Here is a 25,891-nt window from a genome sequence, read left to right as displayed (position 1 = left end):
TCACAATAAGACTAGAACCACAAAATAATCTCAACAAAATACTAATATCAACACTCAAAAATAGTATTAAACAATACAACTACCTACTCATACTAGAATACAAAAAAACAATCAAAGCCTATTGGGACTCTCTCTACAGAACAATTAATTATAAAGATACAAATAACTTTTTCCCAAACATAAACAGGCTCCTCAGAACTAAAGGCTTCCCACAAATAGCAGATCTAAAAATAAATAAAAACAACCCACTACTACTACAGCAACATATTCAAGAAAATGAGAACAGCATCGAAGACAACCACATCTACGTCACGGACACAACCACCAAACTGAACATTATTGGAAAAAATTTTGAAAACATCAATTCACCTACCTATACTAATATAGGAACACAAACACACCTCATGGCAACCATAGTTGCGGCAAACGTTAAAAGCACCATTGAAGAAAACAGAAATAACAACAAAACAATCACTCAATTCAATGAAAATAACCCAGCACATAACCCCAAAAACGAAAATACGGACCGCAGCCCCTTCCACTCGGCCAACGAAATAGCATCAATCTTAAAATATTGTAAAAACAAAACATCAAGTGGATTCGACACTATACCCTTGATAGTTCTTAAACACTTAACACCAAAACTAATTAACGACCTATCTACAATAATTAATAACTCCATCAACCACACATACTATCCAATTAAGTGGAAATCAGCAAAAGTTATCCCTATAAGGAAAAAAGACAAAGATCCCACAGATCTCACAAGCTACAGACCAATAAGTCTAACCAACAATCTCAGCAAGATCTTTGAAAAATTAATAAAACAAGATCTACTACACTACATCGACAAACACAAATTAATACCAGACAATCAATTTGGTTTCAGAAAAGGACACTCAACCACACACGCTATACATAAATTATCATCAGATATAAACAACTACCTCCTTAATGGAAAAATGGTAGGAGCTGTCCTTATTGACCTTGAAAAAGCATTCGACTCAGTGTGGCTTGATGGACTCACATACAAAATGACGAAATTGGAATTCCCTACAAACCTTACACATCTAATAACAGATATGATACACGGAAAATCATTTAAAACATCCATTAACAACCTAACCTCAAACCAAACATATCATATCAAAAAAGGATTACAACAAGGAACAGTCACATCCCCTATACTATTTAACCTCTACAATGCAGAATCACTCAACAAATTCGATATGAACACTGGAAATAATACACACTCCATAGCTTTTGCTGATGACGTCATTATATACGTAGCTGACAACAAAGTTGAAAAGATTAATGAAAAACTGGACACACTACTAAACGATACAAACAAACTCTACATAAACTGGAACCTTAAAATAAACCCTTCGAAATGCGACTGCATCCTCTTTAGAAAAACAGTAAATGAAATTCCATTCACGACTGTACAAAAACTAAAAACATTTAAAATATCTATCAAAAATACAAATGAGGATAACACTACAGAAGAATTCATCATACCGCAAAAACAAACAGTTAAATACCTAGGAGTTCACTTCGACTACCTCATACGAATGAATGAACACCACAAAACTCAGTTAAATAAAGCTAAAAAAGCGATAAGAGCCAACTCCAGAATCTTCTACAACACAGCACTTGAAGCAAAAGCAAAAATAATATGCTATCTTCTACTAATACGCCCTATCAACGCCTACGCTGCGCCTATACTCTGGAATACAGGCCCCTCAATCATGGAAAAGTATAGAAAATTTGAAAGATCCTGCCTTAAAATGGCCCTAGGCCAATACAGAACAGCATCTAGCAATTACAAAAGACGAATCGACAATAAAACAATTTATAACCTAACAAAAATTCCAAGATACGACAATTTCACAATTCAACTGACTAGAAGATATTTTGCTAAAATAAAAAAAGTAAAAAACACAATACTGGACAAACTGGAGTGCAACAATGAAGACAACATCGGAAGAATGCTGAGAACAGGCTACATACCCCCTGAGATCTTTACACACATTGACAATAAAGGTTTCATCCAAAATGCAGAAAATATCCCCACATTATACCATGCCCAACGTCATAGGGCAAAAAAGGCCATCTTCACTGAAGAGGAAAAATACAGAAAAGAAAATCTCACCTACTCAACAACCATACCAGATGTAGATTACCATTCAACATCAAGATTAAACAAAGATTACTGGTGGCTACAAAACAATGCCAAATACATAGATGATATAAGAAGACGAGCAAGAAGAAGAGCTCAAAGTGTACTAAACGCAGTGCAACCAAATTGACCTAAAGTGCCTTAAACCCCATCTTTTAGTGATAATCGGTTGTGAAAATAAATGTATTATAGTGATTAATCGGTTGTGAAATTTTGATTAATTCATTGTGATAAAAAGAACATTTTAGAGACACTAAGTAAACTTTATTATATATCTTTATATATATATAGCAAAACTTTACTCAACGAAATAAGAAATAAAATAACATATTCATATATATATAAATCCTATAGATAATAAATAGAGAAATATATTTTATTTTTTATTTTTTAATAGCAAAATATTATATATTTTATTATTACTATATATTTTATCCAACTTATTCTATTATTTCGTATTCTATCTTATTATATATATTTTTCATTTATATTATATATATATTTTCTTTTTTTTATTATATATATATATTTTTTTTTTTTTTTTTCTCTTTCCTTTTTCATTCTTTTTATTCTATTTTAGTTCTATCTTGTTATTATTTAAGATAAATTTTATCGCTCAACCAAATAAATTAATTACTTAAGTCGGGATTTTTATTCTATATAGAGTTTTTTACCTGACAATATTAATACAGTATTATGTATAAACATAAAGTATTACTTCGATACAGATAGCAAAATAACGCTAGATATAAACCAATATTGTCTTTAGGCGGGATCTATCATTGATAGCATACCTAATTATAAAATTATATTGTATAAGGTCTTTGTAAGAGGTATTATACCTTTCTATGTATATTGAAATGATTTAAATAAACCTACTTTATCAAACCAAAAAAAACCTCAAAGTTTTTTTTTTTTTTTCAGTCTCATTGAAGCATTCGAAGTGAACGCATCACTGACGCTTATCTCCGTGAAAAATTCACCCTTATTTTAGTACTATGATTAAGAAATTCCCTCCTTAATCATATGAAAGTGATAGTGATGAGCCCAATAAGTGCCCCTTGTGATAGTGACACCGCCTTTGGTCGGTGAGTGCTAGTGGTATATTGTTTTTGTTTTTACACTATAGACAACAGTGCATAGTGAAAAAGTGAACACAATGAATGCGTCAAAAGGAGGAAACTCCCCCCAAGAAAGAAGGGAGAAAGCCCAAATGAGAAAAACAATGAAAGAGCTAAATATAATTTCCAATTCAATTGGATTAGAAAAAATATTTAATAAGGGAAAAATAGCGCCTCCCCCCAATTTTAACTCAATTAGAAAAACAAGCCAAAACTCGGCGTCACAACCGACGCCAAGCACCTCGAGCCGACGCACACAAGCGCACACGGACACAGATGCAGAGGGATTCACGCGCCCCTCCAAACTCTCCAAGCGTAAGCATGAGACCAGCGATGACGACATCGCCACAACAAATAGATACGACGCCCTCTCAAGCAACAATGATACACTTATGGAAGAAGACACCCCCATACCGACTGAAAACACATACAATATCAAAGAAAAAACAAAAATTAAACCACCACCAATACATGTCAAAGAGTCAAATATAAAAATATTAATAGAACTCTTTAAAAACGACATAAATAAATCCAGTTATGCATTAAAGCAAACAAATTTTGATGTAATCAGTATCTTATGCAATACGCAAGATACTTACCAAAAAATAATTGAAATACTAAAACTCAATAACGTGAACTTCTTCACGTATACACCACGTTATCTTAAAACTAAAACAATAGTTTTAAAAGGAGTACGAGGTTCATTCACAGAGGATGAAGTAAAAGAAGACATCACTAACCTCAGAATCCAAGATATAACAGTGTCAAATGTCACAAAATTAATTTTCAACAAAAATGAACCAGAAAAGCACCATTTTATTATACACCTTACCAATGAGAGCAATGTCAAAAACTTAATAACGATAAAAACAATCTTGTACCAAAAAATAAAATGGGAAAAACTACGCAGAAAACCCATCTTTCAATGTAAAAAATGCCAAAGAATAGGTCATGCAAGCTCAAACTGCCAATTGCAATACAGATGTGTTAAATGTGCAGGAAACCACAACCCGGGAGAATGCCCCATTCAAAAGAATTCATCTACTGCAAATTTAAAATGTGCAAATTGCAATGAAATGGGACATCCTGCTTCTTATAAAGGTTGCCCATTCATCAAAGCAGCCTTAAATCTCAAGAAACAATACAACCAAACTAAATTAGAAACAACACACAGAAGAACAATGCAAAGAAGCAACCCCATGCAAAATACTACTTTCATAAAAACCAATAACTTTGTAGACCCGAATATCTCATACAGAAATATCCTAACAAACTCAACCACAAATACAGTGCAAAACGTGACTAATCACACACCAAATAGTGCATTCAACGAAATCAACAACTCAACACTAAATGGAAATCAACAGGAAGAAACACCATTTAATATACAAGCATTTTTATTAAATTTTACAAATTCCTTAATGGAAAAAATTACCACACAATTCAACGATATCAAAGCCAAAATCCAAAAAAATGAGGAAAGTATCGAATTTCTATTCAACCAACTTTTCAATAATGATAACTAACAACTCATACAATACACCAATTAACAATGTTAATAATACAAAAATTACACTTAAATTAAGTGCCATAAATGTAAATTCTTTACGCAACATAAAACGTAGAATTGACTTACAAAAATTTGCAAATAAAAACAAACTGGACTTAGCTCTCGTCTCAGAAACAAAACTGCAACCTACATATAAAATATCATTAAACAATTACATAACCTACAGAACTGATAGACCAAATGCCTTAAACGGAGGTGGAACAGCAATATTTGCACATAACTCATTAAACACCACACAAATTTCATATCCTAATTCTAAAAAAAATAAATGCATAGAATACACTTTAATCAAAATCCACCTCACTTCCAATAAAACACTTCTCATCTTTAGCATATATGCAAATAATAACAATGTCACCTTCACTGAAGAACTAGAAGACATCTTTTTAAAATTTAAACTACAGGACCCAAGAATATATTACATATTAGCAGGAGACTTCAACGCAAGACATACTGACTGGAACGATCCCCTCTGCAATGAACGAGGATGCAAATTACAAAACTGGATTGAAACTAACCATATCCGTACTAAAGCCACCCTTATAAACCCATTACTTCCCACATTCCCCAGTGCAAAATCATACCTCGATCACTGCATAATAGACTCCAGGCTTCATATAACGGACCTTATAAATGAAAAATTATTGACACTACCATACGACAGTGATCATAACGCAATCAAATTCACAATTGACACACGAAGCATGGATACTAGCCTATCCTTACACATATCCCCAACAGCATCATACAACTACAAAAAGGCAAACTGGAATAAATTCACACAATATCTACAAGATCACCAGGATGAATTACAAACTCCCAACAATAGAAATCTCTCAATTGAAGAAATAGACAACAACATCACAGCGCTCGAAGATCACATAAACAAAGCAATATTAAATGTAATACCAAAAACCACTTATAAACAAAACAACTATTTTGACAAATACACGTCACATAAAATCAAAAAATTTCGAAAAATAAAATCCTCTCTAATCAGTAAATTGTTCACAATAAGACTAGAACCACAAAATAATCTCAACAAAATACTAATATCAACACTCAAAAATAGTATTAAACAATACAACTACCTACTCATACTAGAATACAAAAAAACAATCAAAGCCTATTGGGACTCTCTCTACAGAACAATTAATTATAAAGATACAAATAACTTTTTCCCAAACATAAACAGGCTCCTCAGAACTAAAGGCTTCCCACAAATAGCAGATCTAAAAATAAATAAAAACAACCCACTACTACTACAGCAACATATTCAAGAAAATGAGAACAGCATCGAAGACAACCACATCTACGTCACGGACACAACCACCAAACTGAACATTATTGGAAAAAATTTTGAAAACATCAATTCACCTACCTATACTAATATAGGAACACAAACACACCTCATGGCAACCATAGTTGCGGCAAACGTTAAAAGCACCATTGAAGAAAACAGAAATAACAACAAAACAATCACTCAATTCAATGAAAATAACCCAGCACATAACCCCAAAAACGAAAATACGGACCGCAGCCCCTTCCACTCGGCCAACGAAATAGCATCAATCTTAAAATATTGTAAAAACAAAACATCAAGTGGATTCGACACTATACCCTTGATAGTTCTTAAACACTTAACACCAAAACTAATTAACGACCTATCTACAATAATTAATAACTCCATCAACCACACATACTATCCAATTAAGTGGAAATCAGCAAAAGTTATCCCTATAAGGAAAAAAGACAAAGATCCCACAGATCTCACAAGCTACAGACCAATAAGTCTAACCAACAATCTCAGCAAGATCTTTGAAAAATTAATAAAACAAGATCTACTACACTACATCGACAAACACAAATTAATACCAGACAATCAATTTGGTTTCAGAAAAGGACACTCAACCACACACGCTATACATAAATTATCATCAGATATAAACAACTACCTCCTTAATGGAAAAATGGTAGGAGCTGTCCTTATTGACCTTGAAAAAGCATTCGACTCAGTGTGGCTTGATGGACTCACATACAAAATGACGAAATTGGAATTCCCTACAAACCTTACACATCTAATAACAGATATGATACACGGAAAATCATTTAAAACATCCATTAACAACCTAACCTCAAACCAAACATATCATATCAAAAAAGGATTACAACAAGGAACAGTCCCATCCCCTATACTATTTAACCTCTACAATGCAGAATCACTCAACAAATTCGATATGAACACTGGAAATAATACACACTCCATAGCTTTTGCTGATGACGTCATTATATACGTAGCTGACAACAAAGTTGAAAAGATTAATGAAAAACTGGACACACTACTAAACGATACAAACAAACTCTACATAAACTGGAACCTTAAAATAAACCCTTCGAAATGCGACTGCATCCTCTTTAGAAAAACAGTAAATGAAATTCCATTCACGACTGTACAAAAACTAAAAACATTTAAAATATCTATCAAAAATACAAATGAGGATAACACTACAGAAGAATTCATCATACCGCAAAAACAAACAGTTAAATACCTAGGAGTTCACTTCGACTACCTCATACGAATGAATGAACACCACAAAACTCAGTTAAATAAAGCTAAAAAAGCGATAAGAGCCAACTCCAGAATCTTCTACAACACAGCACTTGAAGCAAAAGCAAAAATAATATGCTATCTTCTACTAATACGCCCTATCAACGCCTACGCTGCGCCTATACTCTGGAATACAGGCCCCTCAATCATGGAAAAGTATAGAAAATTTGAAAGATCCTGCCTTAAAATGGCCCTAGGCCAATACAGAACAGCATCTAGCAATTACAAAAGACGAATCGACAATAAAACAATTTATAACCTAACAAAAATTCCAAGATACGACAATTTCACAATTCAACTGACTAGAAGATATTTTGCTAAAATCAAAAAAGTAAAAAACACAATACTGGACAAACTGGAGTGCAACAATGAAGACAACATCGGAAGAATGCTGAGAACAGGCTACATACCCCCTGAGATCTTTACACACATTGACAATAAAGGTTTCATCCAAAATGCAGAAAATATCCCCACATTATACCATGCCCAACGTCATAGGGCAAAAAAGGCCATCTTCACTGAAGAGGAAAAATACAGAAAAGAAAATCTCACCTACTCAACAACCATACCAGATGTAGATTACCATTCAACATCAAGATTAAACAAAGATTACTGGTGGCTACAAAACAATGCCAAATACATAGATGATATAAGAAGACGAGCAAGAAGAAGAGCTCAAAGTGTACTAAACGCAGTGCAACCAAATTGACCTAAAGTGCCTTAAACCCCATCTTTTAGTGATAATCGGTTGTGAAAATAAATGTATTATAGTGATTAATCGGTTGTGAAATTTTGATTAATTCATTGTGATAAAAAGAACATTTTAGAGACACTAAGTAAACTTTATTATATATCTTTATATATATATAGCAAAACTTTACTCAACGAAATAAGAAATAAAATAACATATTCATATATATATAAATCCTATAGATAATAAATAGAGAAATATATTTTATTTTTTATTTTTTAATAGCAAAATATTATATATTTTATTATTACTATATATTTTATCCAACTTATTCTATTATTTCGTATTCTATCTTATTATATATATTTTTCATTTATATTATATATATATTTTCTTTTTTTTATTATATATATATATTTTTTTTTTTTTTTTCTCTTTCCTTTTTCATTCTTTTTATTCTATTTTAGTTCTATCTTGTTATTATTTAAGATAAATTTTATCGCTCAACCAAATAAATTAATTACTTAAGTCGGGATTTTTATTCTATATAGAGTTTTTTACCTGACAATATTAATACAGTATTATGTATAAACATAAAGTATTACTTCGATACAGATAGCAAAATAACGCTAGATATAAACCAATATTGTCTTTAGGCGGGATCTATCATTGATAGCATACCTAATTATAAAATTATATTGTATAAGGTCTTTGTAAGAGGTATTATACCTTTCTATGTATATTGAAATGATTTAAATAAACCTACTTTATCAAACCAAACCAAAAAACCTCAAAGTTTTTTTTTTTGAGATTTGACATATTCACTATCAACCTGACTAGAAACTACTTCAGTAAAGTTTATACAATAGGAAACTCATTGCTAAATAATCTAAAGTGCGACAACAATATAATCATAACAAGAATGCTCAAGACGGGATACATTCCACCAGAGATTTTCTGCCATGTAGACAAAATTGGATATATTCAAAACGAAAACAACGTTCCAGTAATTTATCACGCCCAGCGACACAAAGCAAAAAAGGCCATCTTCACGGATATAGATAAATACAAAGAAGAAAATTTAACATATTCGATAGCTTTATCTGATTCGGATTTTATATCTACAGAGAGATTAAATAAAGATTTTTGGTGGCTGAACGAGGACGCGATACATTTGGATGAAATAAGAAGGAGATCAAGAAGACGAATCACCACATAACAACAATTTACCTCTTGGTTAAATTTCTTAATTTCAAAACTCAAATTAATAGAGACAATACATTCCTACATATAATTTCTTTTAAATATCGGTATTAGCAATTATTTAACTTATCCTTTCTCGAATATTACAATGTAATATTCTTGTCGTTCTCTTTTTTTTAGTTTTAGGTCTTTATTATTATTTGATACTTGTCTTAGGGTTTTTGTATTCGAATAATTTTTGCCTAATTCCTACTTATACTGAAATATGTTCACGCATTTATTATATTAATATTGTTTACGAAATCCCGTATAATTTATGATCCATTATAGTGTAATGACGAGACCCATCAACGATGGCATATCATTTATTATATTATTGTGTTTAAGGTCTTATAAGTGGATTTATGCCTTACTCTTTGTAAACTAATATCTGTAAATTCAAAATAAAACTACTTTTTTAAACCAAAACCTCAAAATTTTTTTCCGGGATTTTTATTCTATATAGAATTTTTTACCTGACCGTATTATTACAGTATTATGTATAAACATAAAGTATTACTTCGATACAGATAGCAAAATAACACTAGATATAAACCAATAATGTCTTTAGGCGAGATCTATCATTGATAGCATACCTAATTATAAAAATTATATGGTATAAGGTCTTTGTAAGAGGTATTATACCTTTGTTTATGTATATTGAAATGATTTAAATAAACCTACTTTATCAAACCAAAAAAACCTCAAATTTTTTTTAAATTACTGGTGGCTTCAAGAAAAGACAAGCAATTAAATGACACCAGGCGACGATACAGCAGAATATTACTGAAACAAAGATAATTTATTTAATGTGCATGAATCACCATCATAAACCATAACAACTCCCGATAACGTCACTATAATCACTGATATTCCAAATAAAAGTGTTAAGTACCATCACCATAAATCACAACTCGATAAGGCCAAAAAAGCAATCAGAGCAAATTCAAGAATTTTTCATAACTCATCATTACTTCCAATAATCTAATTACAATCTGCTTCCTTCTTCTCATTCGGCATACGCCTTTCCTATCCTGTGGAACACAGGACCATCGGTAATGGAACAATACCGACAGATAGTATATGTATGTACCAATATTGTTATCGTCGTTTCCACAATTAAATTAAGAAGAATGAGGGGAAAATACAATACCCTTTCCCTCCCAGTGTATAAATTGAGGGATATAGAAAGTAGACGAAGGTAGTCGCAGTAGTATAGTGTATCTGGATCTCATGATCTCAGTTAATTGCATATAACTTTATCGTAACGTTACATTATTGAATATCTTTGGCGAGACTTCTTTATGATATACGGTAGTTTTTATTGTTTTTTATGTGAGTTCATAACGATTGTGTGATTTTACATTAAAATTACAGACACAATTCGAAAAATAACGTTTATTAAAAAAAAGAGACGACAATAAAAGTACGACGTAAACGATTTTACAATTAGAATATACGACGAGAACAATTTAAATATGAAACGATCAAAAAATACGGATTACATTACTCTACGTTACGTTACGTTCCCTACGCCGGAGGAACGGAAGCGACGACGAACAACTGCGCCCGGGGTTACGTACAAAACGGGAACGCGAAAACGCAGTAATTCTGCTTTGTGTCTTCAACGGGTAATACCTCGTTGAGACGAGAGAAATACTCTCATACGATATGTCGGAGTAATGCTCCATAGTACTTGGGGAAATGCCACTCACCGACTCCCTGAACCACAAGAGTTCCCGATTTCCTGCGGGAGTGCAGCTTATATAGCCGATCAGTGGCCGGGACACTTGCGAGAGAGCTCGGCGGTATAGCTCTCGCGGCGCAATCGACATGGGGTATATGACGTGGGGCAAATATGTATTACAAATATTTATCCGCGAATTTTCAAACAATCTTTACAGTGTTAACAAGCAATTTTATTTTGTGTATTTTGGGAATAAGATATTTGGTATTATCTTTAGAAACAAAACATTAAATTAATATACCTTTTCCTTCCATAAGTAAATCTTGTCCATGTGACCCAATGAGCGTTTTTGAAAGAAAAGGTGCAAAATCAACCATTATTTCGCGAAGCAGCGGACACACAGATCCCAAAGCTGTTTCCAATTGTTGAGTTAGTGAGGCTTCTCGCGTTGGTGTTGGGACTGGAATGTGATCAACAAGACCTTTAATTGGTAAATCATCAGATCTTGGTGCTGATGGCGTCACCATCAAATGGTCAGGAACTCGAACAACTGATATTTCTGTTACTGGTTTTTCCCCTCGCTCTGCATTTGAAAACGTTTCTCTGTCGATCACCTCTCCCTCGCTATCAGGAAGTTCACCTACAAGATACCATTTTTCATTTTACAAAAGAATAACGCTTTTTGCAAAATAAAAGTAGAATGTGCTGTTATAATATTTAAGTATTTTCCATAATTGAGTCTGGATTCAATAACGCGCTCAATCCTGTATTCTGTACAGAGGAGGATACTTCACACGAGAAGCCTTCTCATTCCACTGGCCACTTTTCAAGGTCTTGAAATAATGATTGGATAGCTTTTCATGACCCTGAAGAGTTGTAAATAAAAAAGTGGGAATCGCATAATAGTCTTTTTTACTCAAGTATGGAGTGGAAGCCTACAAGTGGTTATTACATCCAGACTCTTTTTTGACTACTTACCATGAGAACGTGTGATATTATTAACGTTTCTAGTTCCATTTCTTTGATTTGTTATTGGTACTGTATCTCCCTCCTCGTTTAAGTTGACATCAGTCCAAGCTTCTTCTGATGAATTTTGCTTGTTTTCGTTATCAGTTGTCACTTCTGATAGACTAGGATCACCAGTGATGTTACTTCGCTGTCCGTTTTCTTCACTCGAATCGTTGCTCTAAAGAAAGATAACAAATACTTATAAAGAACGAGTTTTCTAAAACTGATTAATGACCAAGATATATTATACAACTATTTGATAACTAAATATCATTGTCAGAGAAAATATAAGAGTAAAAAAGGTAAATACGTGATTTTAATATTATTTTTTCATAAATTAATTAAATAAAAATGAAGAATCAAATTTAATAATAGAAGAATGATACAAAAAAATGTGTCCAACATACACGAAAAACGGGACTTTCCGTGCTTGTATAGTGCTGCTGAGAGTGAGTGAAGGAGATTCACTTTTTTCAAAAATGTAAAACTTAATAATATGAAATCGGCAACAGGTCTTATAAATATATTGATTATCAAATATTAAATGAGGTTATTTAATATTATGTATTAAAATTTGTATTTTTGTTGCAAAACCTGAGAAGATTCGTTTAATTAATTATTATAGACGATAAAACCGATTCGCTACGTCTTGTTTATCGTGCTATTGGACACAAAAAATCGTTCAGCAATCGTTCATCTTTTTGCCCTTGCCACAAAATTTTTTTTTAATGTCACATCCAATATATTCCTATATATCGAGATATTTTAAATATTAATTAACAAAAGGGCATTTTCTTCTTTGTAGCCCGTTTATGTGTAAATAAATAAATAAATTTTCACTTAACTGGGTATAAAATAGAAAAAAAAATGTAAATTGTTTTCTTTCATAGTTTTAATTTATACATGGTGAAAATATTTTTTCAATTTTTCAACATTTATAAATAAAGAAAGAAAAAAATGGAAATAAAAAACAAGTTTGTACAGACGTGATATTTTTTAAATATTATTTGAACAGCATCTATAACTAGTACCAAATTGTAAATGAAAAATGTAATCTTTTCTCAAAAGCTAATTCTACTTTTATACTAAATATATATAGTCTAACTGCACTTGTACGTTTTACAAACAACAAAATAAAAATTATTACAAAAACCCGAAGCTCTCGACATAAGGTGTATTTAATATATATATATATATATATATATATATATATCTATTTGTAAAAATGTCAATATATGCTATGAAAGTAAATACGTTTTACCATGCAATATTATACAATGTACGCTATAGAAAGGCAATCTCGTAAAATATACATAAAATCGATTAAACTAAGCCTTCCAATATATAAGCTTTTCTAGGAAAAATATAAATCTAGAAAAGAGAAAAGTTTTATGAAATAAGAGAAATGCTCAATATACCGAGTGAGAGAAGTATTAAACATATAAGACGTGAGATAAGTTATAATTGAATTTGGCGAGAAAATTTATTACCTGATCAGAGAGGTAATGAAGATTCCAGTTTCGAAGCTGTTATATTTTCTCTATTCTTAAATTCAGTTTTTACCCGCAACAATAGTAGTTTACATATTTAGACAATTTCTTTAAATATTTGCATTATGTAATACGTAAAATGTATTTAAAATCATATACTTAATTTTGTTTACATTTTTCAAAACCATTTACGGGAATAATATTCATTTTTGAAATGTCTATTTATATATTGTCCACCGCAACCTTAGGAAAAGTTACCTGTGGATTTCGGGGAAGAAGTTCGGGTCCCGCAGAAGTGCCGAGAGAGGTTTCTGTCGAGGTGTAATCTTCGCGAATATTCCGGGGCCTAGGACCAGCCTTCAGAACCAGTAGTTAGTATGTATATAGCAATTCAAGCAGAGAGAAGATCAAGATTAAAAGTTTAAGAAACAAAATGTGTACATGCTGCGAAACTAGAGAGCAATATTAGTACATTTAAAAAGCCCTGCTATAATACAAAAAATTTTCATTTATAACAATTTAACGAACCAATTATTGCTGTTATCACTGTAGTTTACTTATTTTTATAATCAAAATGTACGATTACTTTATTTAATTATACGGTACTAAAAAATGTTTAACCATTTCCCCGCATTTCCTAATTTACAGTGAATTTTAAATTTTTATATATATGTATATCGACAACACTGATGAAAAAAGTTTTCAAAACTGTATTTTAAATGCCAAAATTATAATTACGACGACAGGTCTATTTAAATGCAGTACCCACATTAAAACTACATGCCAAAGTATCGAGCATATTTTATTGTTATTTTAAACTACCTTTTACTTATTTACTTTGGGTGATTCATTTTTTTTATTGAAACAACATTTTTAAGCTTAATTCAAATTTTTTAATACATGAAATATTAGCATTTTTTAATGTTATAAACATATAATTAATTTTAGTAAAGTATAGAAAAAGATCATTTATGGGAAGAGAACTAATAAATATTTTGGTTGTACTGTTTATAAGAGAAAAAGAAAAGTTTCATTTATAACTATTTAGGAACTATTCTCTCATCTTTTATAAGGAAAGTAATGACCCTCAATTTATAGTAATATGTTGAAACAGTGAATAAAATTAAGCAATGTATGCGCTATAAGCAGTAACTTGATATACTTGTATTTAAATTTATTTAATATTCATGCAGACTTAATCCTCTGTCAAAGTTACTCTTTTTTATTTAATGCTACATTAAGCAACTTTCTTGACCAACAATTAAGTAGAGTTCTGAGGCAGAGGGTTAAGAAAAAATGCATACTATAAAAGAAGAATATATATTAGGTATATTCTTTTTATAGTCAATAAAATTTACTCGATATTTAAATCTTATAAAAATATCAATATAATTTTGAGTATACTATTTTATTAGCTTATGAAATAATATCTACTTTGATTTTTAAAAAATAATGTTATTTGCAAAATTTTGATACTTGAATGTAGAAAATAATAAACTGAAATTTTTACCTTTGTCGAGGGCGGACCAGAGGAAGGAACATCGTGATCCGCCAAAATAGAGGAATTATTTTCATCGACGACTATAACTTCATATTCGCCATCGTCTTGTGATCCCGAATGGCTCACTCGACCACTTCCTGAAATGTAAAATAAAAAGGTTATTTTTAAGATTTTTAATCCAATAATTACACTCGCAGTAATCACTTGAGCATCGCAGAGTCCATGCGAACATAAATCAACGTTCTTTACAAAATATTTAACAAGATAATGTTAAATACGAGAATATAAATTCAACGCGCACGTTGCTCATAACTGAAATCGTGCAAAATCATAATTTGATGAAATTTCCTGTTTAGAATGGTATACTCGAAATAAAATTTCCTTTGTAGAAAAAAAGTAATTTTATTAATCATATGAAAAGAATTCGCTGAATATTCAATAATACGAAATAAAACCTTTTGGAGGGATAGATTCATTGAAAAAGAGGCAGAGAAAGGGGGCACTTCGAAAAAGAAAAATACTTGAAATAAAGAACTCAAGTTGAAGTTAAATGATTATCAATTCCTTTCAGAATTTATTTACACATGCATAAAACAGAAAACTAAATAACAGTAGTGTTCAGAAGAGAAAATGCAACATTCAGAGCGAAAGCAAGTAAACATATCATGCACTCAGGGAAGAGCCGTGTAAACACATAAATGTCTGACACCAACGAAAATAAACAAAACTCATTGTCAAGTTACTAACCTTGACTATTCTTTACTACATATTGTAGGTACACTCGAATTTGTAAACAAACACAACCATGAATTATTTTTGAGGCGTAATTTACAAAATATTTTCTCAACTTTCTAAAAATATGTTGACAGACATTGACAGAAATTCATTTAACCGCATTAACCATTCAGCCGAATTTGTGACACCAAATTTTTATTAGCCCTAATTTTTATTTAATCAAATTGTTTGTTGATTTTTTATTTTAAAAGAATCTATTATTTTATGGGATAGCCTGCAAAGAAAGTTTACTTGTAATGTGGAATGGTCAAATGTCCCTAATTGTGATTCATTGTTATTAATTAATAATTAGATGGTATTCAATATTATGCATCCTGTGTCATCTATTAATATGCTTCAAAGGTAGGAATATAGTCTTGCAGATCACAGGATGAGGGATGTGTAATCTAAAGCGATAATGTTTCAAAGAGGACGATAATAATAATAATAATCAGACATATATCGCTAAGAGGAATAAATGTTTGACTGTAAGCACAAGCACACATGCTGAATGTAATGATCAGAACCGTAATTTGCAAATAAGTGAAAAGTCCTTAAAATAATGTAAACATTTGTTTTTTAATTAATTAATTACAGTTCTGAAAGCAAGACATTCGGTGAAAGAAACAAAACGAGCCATTAATTACCTTGCAGACCAACACCAGAATTATTATGATAGACATTTCGGGGCTGATCGATATGATTTTGAAGCGCGTGATGGTGATTGTTGTTATTGTGATGATGATAGTGATACCGATGATAGTTAAAGTTATTTGGATAATGATTGTGATGGTTATTATGGTGGTTCGAGAGACAATAGTTGGAAAGTTGGCGATTGTTAGGGTGCCTGGCAGCTGGTAGCGGGTGCTGGTGGTGGTGCTGGCTGATGTGGTGGTTGGCATTGGCATTGACATTGGCGTTGGGGTGTGACCCCGGAAGGAACTGAGGGTGTACGTGGTGAGACCATTGTGGAAATAGAGGCCGCCCGTCTCCACCACCATTTCCATCCGCTGTGGAACCATATTTTACTATACGTATGTAACCTTCCTGCATCTTCCCAACTTATTAAAAGCATCTCTTTATTTCATTTATCTTTTCCCATTTTTAACCAGCAAATCTCTAACTTTTTGTACTTGTAAATTTCAAAATTTTCGACACTTTAAACATTCCGTAAACTGCAGCTAATGTAAATCTAGTTTTAAAATTCCATTTATATTGAATAATTTCAATGTGTTGTTGCGAACCAAGCCAATTTGTGACATTCATAACGTGTTAATGAAAAGGTTTTATAAATATTGTTTTAGTTAAAGATAAAAATGGAGAACCATTGATTGTACCATTTCTTACGATTTTTCCACTTTACAGGAATGTATATAAATCAATAGTAACGAAATTCTTTAATAAATTCTCTCAATCCGTTACTGCCTCCATAGAAATATAGCATATTATAAGAAATGAAATCATCATAGAGGCGTTAAAATAGGATTAGGTTACAATGGAAGAAATTTCGAAGAAAAATCGATGAATTTAAATAAAGACGAGATAACAATGGAATTGAATTTGATACCTGGAGAATAATGTGCAATATAAACATATTTAACTAACATCAAAACTCTCACTGTCAGATACAAAGTAAGAGATGTCAAATTATTAATTATTACCAGTGCAACCACACATGCTTTCTAGAGGGTGGTATGTGCTATTATATCGTCTTCCCAATGCTGGTTATAAAACTGTTAGTGCAACAAAATTTTTTGCATAATCATCAAATCAAAACAATATACAATATATGTTTAGTCCGACCAGCACAAACCCTTCGTCACTGTATGTATTTGTATTATCTTTAATACATTATAACATATTCGAGAAACAATTTATGGATAAATTATTGTTTCACAACATTTAAAATAAAGTTAAGTCAACTGGTGTATATAATATATTTTATTATGATATGTGCCTAAATAATATCTATTATCATTTAATTTCCTTAATTTGATCATCTCTACTTCAATCTATTTCTATTCCAGTGCAATCTACTTCAAAAGTTAAAATAAATTATTCTCTGAATCAACTAAAGAGAGTAAATAACTAGATTAAATTAAATTTCTGGTCGTAAATTTTATTCAAAATGTTTCATTCTTTAAATGTTAAATTGTTTTTATTGTCTTGTGGCAATTGGTTCAGCAGGAGTTAATTAAGTTTCCTTTACTAATAATAATGTGTAAAAGACCATTGCCAAATTAATTGAATCGTAAATAATAAAATCTTCCCAATTTCGCCCAAGCCATAAATTTTATGTCAATCAAAACCAGGTTGAACTTCCCAATTTGAGAAAAAGGAAAAATTTTTTTTCTTGGTCAAGTAGGTACTCTTTTTATTTTAATCTTCAAGTTGTTCTTATTTCTGGCGCAAAGGCCATAAAAGTATTATATTTTGTTAAATAAATTTCTCAGTATAATTATTCTTTAAATAAATATTACATTTCTCTTTGTATGTACATTCACAAATATACATAATATTTCATTAATGACGGATGAATAAAGAATATTGATCGAGAAAAATAATGAGATTTGTATATTCTATGTCTAATAACAAATTTTGAGCAGTCCTTAATTTTCTGAAATGCTAATTTTGGTAAACTTAGTAATATTTCTAGTATGTATTATTATTATTCTATATTTATATTAGTCTTGATTAAAGACTAAGCATCTATTGGCACCGCAAGACATGCGTTTAAAATTACCTCTATCATGCTGGAATTTTTTTTCTCTTTTTATTTCTTTTTCAAAAAATAGAAACAATATTATGATGAATGTAGAAAATCAACAGTGATGGCTAAAATTATCATAATATCTGACACGTAAGAGTTTTGACAATGTAAAAAAATTCAAAGTAATATGCGAAAAGTAAGAATTACTATAAATTTAATATAAATTAAAATCATAATTTGATGTTTTCAATGTTTAAATAACAAAATTTGAAATCTAACTTTTTTCCTGATATACTAATCTTTCTCTTCATTTTATCAAATAATTATTAACTTCTCATGTTAAATTACAATCCATCACTATATTCAAGTCTCTGAACTTAACTTTTTTTATTTATAAGAATTTTGTTCATAAGAAATTTTGTTTCAATTTCATTAGTAGTTGGTTACAAAGTACTTTTTTCATCTCTGCACGGAGAGAAAAATCTGCCTTTTATAGTATAGAAAGGTTTACATTTAATGCACATAAATTTTCTATGCTATATAGACATGAAATTTGAGTAATTATAGTACAATCGTATGTCTTTTTAGCATGAAACTAGCTTGTCTATGCTAATAATGTTTGTCATATAGCCTCTTATTACATACTTATTATACTTTTAATCCAACGGCGCCATGCGAAGATCGCACATAACATCATCCTACTATGTTTGCATAAGTTCTATGCTTTTTCGGGGATAGACTCTTGCAACTGGCGATTAGGGCAGTTCCAATTCAGTAAAGGTGGGCGTGGCCTAATCGCCAGATGCAAGAGTCTATCCCCGAAAAAGCATAGAACTTATGCAAACATAGTAGGATGATGTTATGTGCGATCTTCGCATGGCGTTGTTGCTATTAAACTACATGTTTCGTACTATAGAAGCATATATACTATGCTTTTTTAGTACGGACAAATACTATCCTAAAAATTCTCAAATCTTTGCTCTATTAGTATGAAAAGTTTAAAGAAAAATAGCAGCAATCTATTTCATACTATAAAAGGCAGATTTTTCTCTCCGTGTGGATTAAGAAAAGAATTTTTTTCTTTCTAGTTTTGAAAGGTTTGATGAAAATAAATATTTTATTGAAATCTTACCTGTCGGACTTCCAGGTCGAAGATTTGTCCCATTTGTTTGAATCATTTTTACAGGACTGGGTGGACGCGGAGTTACTGGTGGTTCCAAAATATCTCTATACTTTGAAACCATTAGTACAGAGATGAAGTAAACTATAGACAGAGACAGAAACTGTGCCTGCTTGGTTTCTTCCTGTAATCGATAGAAAAATGTTCAATATTATTTGGCATCACATTATTTTTTGATTTTTCGTCAAGTATCTTTTAATCGATAAAAATTTAAAGACTTGAATATTAAAACATAAAATAAAAAATTATTTTCATATATTAACATTTTTATTTTAACATCCTTTTTCAATTTTTAAAATAAATAAATGAAAGTTTCGTGAAGAAAAAAACGACTCAAGATATTTGTACAAAAAAATTGTTCAAGGCTAGCAAAAGTATAACAATGATATTTAACTTAATTAAAGGCCACAATTGATTGGAATGTTTTTTATTTAATTAATTGCAAAAGAAGCTTTTTAGTTGTAAGAGGACTGATGGAAAAGTTAATACTCACAACATCTCTGTAAACTACTGCCCTCAATCGATTTACGTCCATATCCTGAAGCAGTTTCTCTGGATCTTTGACAGGACTTAATTGACTCGCTAAATTATCCACGATATTCTAGAAAATTGAGTGTTGACAATAAATGTTGTCCATCATTTAAGTAATAATAATGTAAGTAATCTTTGTAATAACTATAGAACAGGCTAAAATACACACCTTGGGTGACATTTGAATTCCTCGAATAAGTGATTGTATGTGCTGTGATTTATTACTAGAACCAATCTGACGACCTAACATGCTGTACGTTCTGCCACGTTCTTTACACTCTAAGCAGTTTCTAACGGCACATGTACAGACCTAAACAAGCAGTTTAATCGACGATTAAAGACAGTTGAAACCGTGGCTGTTAATCGACGATTAATCAGGACTCAAAAGGGCAATAAAAATTTATTCTATTCTAGAGTAGGACGATAATGTGTCGAAAATAGAAATAAATAACAATCCAGGTATACAAAATAAAATAAAAAATATTTCTTCAACTACTGACTTTCTTGAGTGTTGATTTTAAAACTTATTTCTGGGCTAAACTACTCAAACGAAAATTGTGACATTTTATTGAATAAAGTGCTCTTCTGTAAATTTCTCTTTCAATATTTTACACATGAAAAAAATCTGTCTTGCAAGAAAATTGAGATTCCTGTACATACTCAAATTACTGAAAGCTAAACACACAATGTGCATGTCGTATGAATATTTTTCGTACAAATATTTACTTCCAAAAGTAAATGTTTAAAAATCAATTAACTGTAACAAATATTTGATTTTTCTAAAGCCTTTTTGTCTATTGAGCTTAAAGCAAACTTGTCAAAAATGGTAGATTTCATATGAAAATCGATACATAGGCAAAGTTTATAAAAGAGCTAGAAAATTGGAAAAAAAACACAAACCAGACGTAAACACTGTCTTAAAATTCCACCACTGGACATATTTTTGTCAGCCTCCAGATCAGCAAAGTTCAACGAACTTGCAAAAATAAGTACATCAGCCATATTGACTAGCCTTTGAAGAAATGAGACTGCTACTTCGATTGGCATACCCTGAGTTGGCTCAATCACGTCCAATTCGCTCTGCAATTGTCGATTATAGATAAATGTTCGAGGAACTTATTTTTCGCATAAATTCTAAATAAATATATATTTCCAATAAGAACATTACTTACATTTGGTGAAGTTGCAGAAGCTAAAAGAGGCAGTAATCCACCACAGGCCATAATAAGATTGTCAGAAAGTTGAGATATGAGGTGTACCGTATTCACCACAAATATCGCATTGTCGCTACTATTGACAAAGTCAAGGACTGATTTCGTCGAATGACTGTAAAAATTTATTTAGTTTTTGTCAATATCACGTTAAACTATAATATAATTAAAATAAACCTTAAAGAAAAAACTAAATTACTCAAGAAAATATGCACAATAGCATGTTTCTCTAGTTGTTTGATATTATGTAGTCGTAACTCACCTTCTCCAAACTTGAATATCAGTTTCGAGAGAAAATAAAACATCCGACAGTAGTCTTTGATGAATATAAGACCACTTGAATTCTGGTATCCTGAACGGCGGTCGCGTTGGCCCTGGACTGAACATTGGCCTCGTGGAAGGATTAGTTGCTTGCCGTGCGGTAGTAGCTGCCGCTGCGGCTGCTGAAACTGCTCTATTTGAATCTGCAAAAAAACATCCCTCAGTACTTTTAATTAAATTGTGCTGCAAAGTGTATATTAATAAGTACACTTCACCTAAACAAGTCAATTGAGTATACAAATAACATCTTTTATAATAATTAAATATATTTAGAAGAAAGATTTCTTTTCGTAAATAGAAATAAAGATCTCTGCGTGGGACCGGACAGGAGGAGTAAATAAAGTATATATACTAACCAAATTGATTTGGATCGACTTGCGTGGAAGTCGAGGCACTCCTTGGTCGTTTCTGTGGCGAGGTGTATGGTTTGTTGGACGCCGACAGGGCGGAGTGTTCACTAGAAGCAGAATCTACATTTTCCTCGGAGATTTGTATATTTGATAAACTCATTTTTCGTTTGACGTATTCCTCGTTTGGTGAACTTGAGCCATTTGGTAACGGATTGTCTTTTGCAATCACATTAGAACTATCGTTTTCAGGCACACCGTCTTGTAAACTTGTAATTACATCATCACAGACTGTAGGCATTGTTGGAATTTGCTGCGTCGAGTTTGGCACTTGCATCACATTATCTACACAAGTTTGAACATCGCTATTTTTACAAACACTATCCGTTACTTCCTCGTCGTTAGTCCTCACTGGAAGGTCCGCATTATCACTTAAGCTAGTAGAAATATTGGACGGCTCGCTAGATTCACCTTGATTCGACTCTTCCTCGGGATGATCCTCTTTCTTGCTACTATCTATAACATCACTTTCACCCTCATCCCTAATTAACGTACTATCTTCTAATATTTCCGATTCTTTAATCCCTACTTGAGAGTTTTCGGCGTTTTGCACTACGCTAGTTGAGCAATTAAGACTTATTTCCAAACACTCTTTGTCTTTGTCTTTGTCTTCTTCATTCTGTTCAATCTCTTCTTTCGCATGGTTCGTTTCAGATACTGTATTGTTTGAAATGGAAACTTCCTTCTCTAGTTCGCTGTCGTCAGTTGTTTCCTCGACAATAGATACTTTTCTACATTCCTCTGCTGTCAACTCGGAATCTTCTTGAGACTCTGACGCGGATTTGAATTCTTCACTGACTACTTCGTTTTCTTCATTCGCCGCATTCGGTTCTTCATTTAATTCCTTTGATGGTGACTTTTCAAGTTGCTCCACATTTTCTTTTTCTTCATTTCTGTCTGAAATTTCCTGTTTTTCTTTCTCGTTTTCGAACATTTTCTCTTTTTCTGTTTCCTTCTCTTCAGTAGTTCCTTCTGTTTCTAATATACTTCCTTCATCTTCCTCCACCTTTTTTTCTTCTGTACTTTGTTCTTCTTTTATTTCAGTTTTCTCCTCTTCCTTCTTGTCCTCGATGTCTTCGGCATCTTCAAAAGGAGAAACGGAAGTTGTGTCTTCCGTGTCTTTTGTCGTAAAGGATACATCCAATTCTTGAATGTGACTGATTGTTTCTTTGTCCTTTGTTAAAGTTTCATGAATCATCGAGTCTGGACTTGAGCTTTCAACCTTTTCACTGGAAAACTCATTCGAGCTCTCAGTTAAAAAAGTTTCGCTGGCTTCTTGAGTTGTTGTCACTGGCGAAACCTGACCACTTTGGTTCTCCAAAATTGTCAGAGGTTCGACGTGATTCTCTCGAGCCGTTGTCGGTGTTTCAGGTTTATCGCTAAGTCTAGAATCAAGGGAAACAACGTCGCTAGATTGTTGAGTGTCAACTGTTTCACTACGTGATTTGACGAGTGCAGGACTTCCATCGCTTTCAGTGTTGTCAATCGAATTTAAATCACAACTGCACGATTCCTCTAATCGGTCGTTATTTTCAGGCGGATCGAATTCCTAAAGACAGTACAAGTAAACAGTATAATTGTGCAACTTTTTCATTACCTACTTATTTTGATTACTCACATTTACATGCTGTATTTCCAACTGTTGTTGATTAACCCACGTTGTCGGTTTTGTGTAACCATTCGTCACTGGGTGGTGTTGGTCCCATCCTGAAATTGTGCTAATTGGCCTCTGTTGTCTTAATTCAGGATCAGTTATATTGTCACAGCGCTGTCTCTCGTAATGTTCATACATTTGAGCAAACTGGAGTTTGAATTCTTCGTAAGAAACCTGTAACAGAAGAATAGCAATAGATTCAACAATTTCTCAGTGTGTCCGTCTTATTTATTAATTTTTCAATTTCACTGCTTACTTTAGAATGAACAATGGCCAGAGTATCGACCCATACTCGCCATCCACCGTATTCATACTTGATGGCGTGATGAAGCAACATTCGAAACAAGGAGTAAACCATGTCTGATATTTTCTGCTCTTCTGTATTTTTAGGATGAATATAAGCCATTGCAATCAACCACTCTTGCCACACTGACATTTGTAAGACGGTTCGTCTGTTCTCACGATTGTTGTTGCAAAGTAACGTCATGTCAGAGAGAAACAATTTCTTTACATCAAGCAGTTGCTCAGTTCGCTTCGATTGACGAATTAATGTTGCCACTACTTTGAGAATATCTGCAAATTTTTATAAATATAAATTTGTCGGTTCGTTTTTCAAATTATTATTTTACATGGATAAAATTTATTTAAAATGATACTCACTTGCACTCTCTATTCGATGATGTGATTCTGGTTCGGGATGCCTCGTATACAATATTTGTTGACTAATATTGTCTGTCAAGATCTGCAATTAACAAAGTTAAAATTATATAAAGAACTTAAAAAGCCACAATGGTGCTCTAATAACGTTACCTCGTATAAAACGTTGTACGTTGGTAAAGAGAGCGTCTCTTCGTTCAACATTAATCTTTCGGCAAGCAACGAGTGCAAATTATAAGGAATCATAACATCGTATTTCCTCCTAAAATTACACATATTAAATTATAAATATACGTGTATCAGTTGAATTGAAGTAAATTCCCAATTGCAATATAGAAATCTTACTTGTGAGTGCTACGACTGAGAAAGAAACCTAATAACTTGAGTGCTTGAAGTCGTATTAATTGACTTTCTGCTGCCAAAAGCTTGAAGACTGTCCTGACCCCGTGTTTAGAATCGAAAGCTGGCACTAGAGACGATGGATATTCAGAAACCATTGTGATAAGCATTTGTAAGACGTCGTGAAGATTTTCATCCTGAAAAATTGTAATATAGATGCAAGTTGACAACTTCCTAATTAATGAAATTATAATATTTCGATATAGTATAGGAAAAAGAGTCACCTCGTGCATTGTCGTTAGATAATTAAGAACGGTTTGAATTTCGTCCTCCTTCACACCATGTCCTATCATAATGAGTTGCTTCAGAAATAACAGGATGTACGATCGTATTGTCAAAATGTCCTTTTGTGGAGGTCGTGTTCCATCTGTTCGCAAAGTAAAGATGGTAACAAGATTGGTCTTATTTATTAAAAGTACTCAAAAATCATAAAAATTACTTGAATTGTATCGCTACACCATGAATATTAAATATCAGAGGAAGAAAGAATCGTTTTCATGTGAGTTGATGTAAAAAATTTTTTTATAACTTTGTTATTCTTGATTCGATTTGCAACCTGATTTTTCTAGTTTGAAAATAAAAGAAAATTCTCCACTATAAATTTAAGAAAAAGTGATGTTTCAATTTTATCATTTATCAGTTTAATATGCTTAAAAGCCACGAGGGAAATATTTGAATATAAACAATTTTTTGACTTTAATAAAATAAAATTTTTAGAATGTTTGAGGAATAAATATTTTCAGAAATAAAGAGATGAAAGGAAAAATTTCTCAAGTTGAAAATATGAAGATGTTGCACGTAATTTATATTTTATTTTGGCCCAAGTCGTCAGATTGTTTATTTAAAATATTTTATTTTCCAAAAAATAAAGTCTCTCTTCTCCTCGCGTAAATACTGTTTATACACTACTGGATTAGTTTTAATGGGGCATTGAATTATTTCCTTTGAAA

At 31.8% G+C, this 25,891-nt stretch overlaps 1 protein-coding gene across 10 annotated transcripts in view; it reads right to left on the bottom strand.

The window, feature by feature from the left end:
* The window catches only part of LOC127288836 (neurobeachin), a 221,068-nt gene that overhangs the window by 94,082 nt on the left and 101,095 nt on the right, over positions 1-25,891 (bottom strand). For 7 of the 10 annotated variants that reach the window (XM_051316506.1, XM_051316507.1, XM_051316508.1 and 4 more), the window contains exons 15-32: positions 25,166-25,308; positions 24,888-25,078; positions 24,696-24,804; positions 24,546-24,627; positions 24,142-24,458; positions 23,850-24,059; positions 22,181-23,780; positions 21,766-21,967; positions 21,465-21,618; positions 21,193-21,372; positions 20,462-20,602; positions 20,255-20,362; positions 19,714-19,885; positions 16,519-16,881; positions 15,107-15,234; positions 13,855-13,953; positions 12,077-12,284; positions 11,400-11,738 (exon numbers count right to left, since the gene is read on the bottom strand). In XM_051316506.1, the coding sequence (XP_051172463.1) occupies positions 11,400-11,738; positions 12,077-12,284; positions 13,855-13,953; positions 15,107-15,234; positions 16,519-16,881; positions 19,714-19,885; positions 20,255-20,362; positions 20,462-20,602; positions 21,193-21,372; positions 21,465-21,618; positions 21,766-21,967; positions 22,181-23,780; positions 23,850-24,059; positions 24,142-24,458; positions 24,546-24,627; positions 24,696-24,804; positions 24,888-25,078; positions 25,166-25,308 (4,746 nt within the window). The remainder of the gene's footprint in view (positions 1-11,399; positions 11,739-12,076; positions 12,285-13,854; positions 13,954-15,106; positions 15,235-16,518; positions 16,882-19,713; positions 19,886-20,254; positions 20,363-20,461; positions 20,603-21,192; positions 21,373-21,464; positions 21,619-21,765; positions 21,968-22,180; positions 23,781-23,849; positions 24,060-24,141; positions 24,459-24,545; positions 24,628-24,695; positions 24,805-24,887; positions 25,079-25,165; positions 25,309-25,891) is intronic. The other 3 variants (XM_051316511.1, XM_051316512.1, XM_051316513.1) reach the window with 3 other exon arrangements.

Source organism: Leptopilina boulardi, unplaced genomic scaffold (assembly GCF_019393585.1).
Source record: "Leptopilina boulardi isolate dan_hultmark-lab unplaced genomic scaffold, ZJU_Lbou_2.1 LbouV2_396, whole genome shotgun sequence".
Taxonomy (NCBI): domain Eukaryota; kingdom Metazoa; phylum Arthropoda; class Insecta; order Hymenoptera; family Figitidae; genus Leptopilina; species Leptopilina boulardi.
This window is presented reverse-complemented; position numbering and strand designations above follow the sequence as displayed.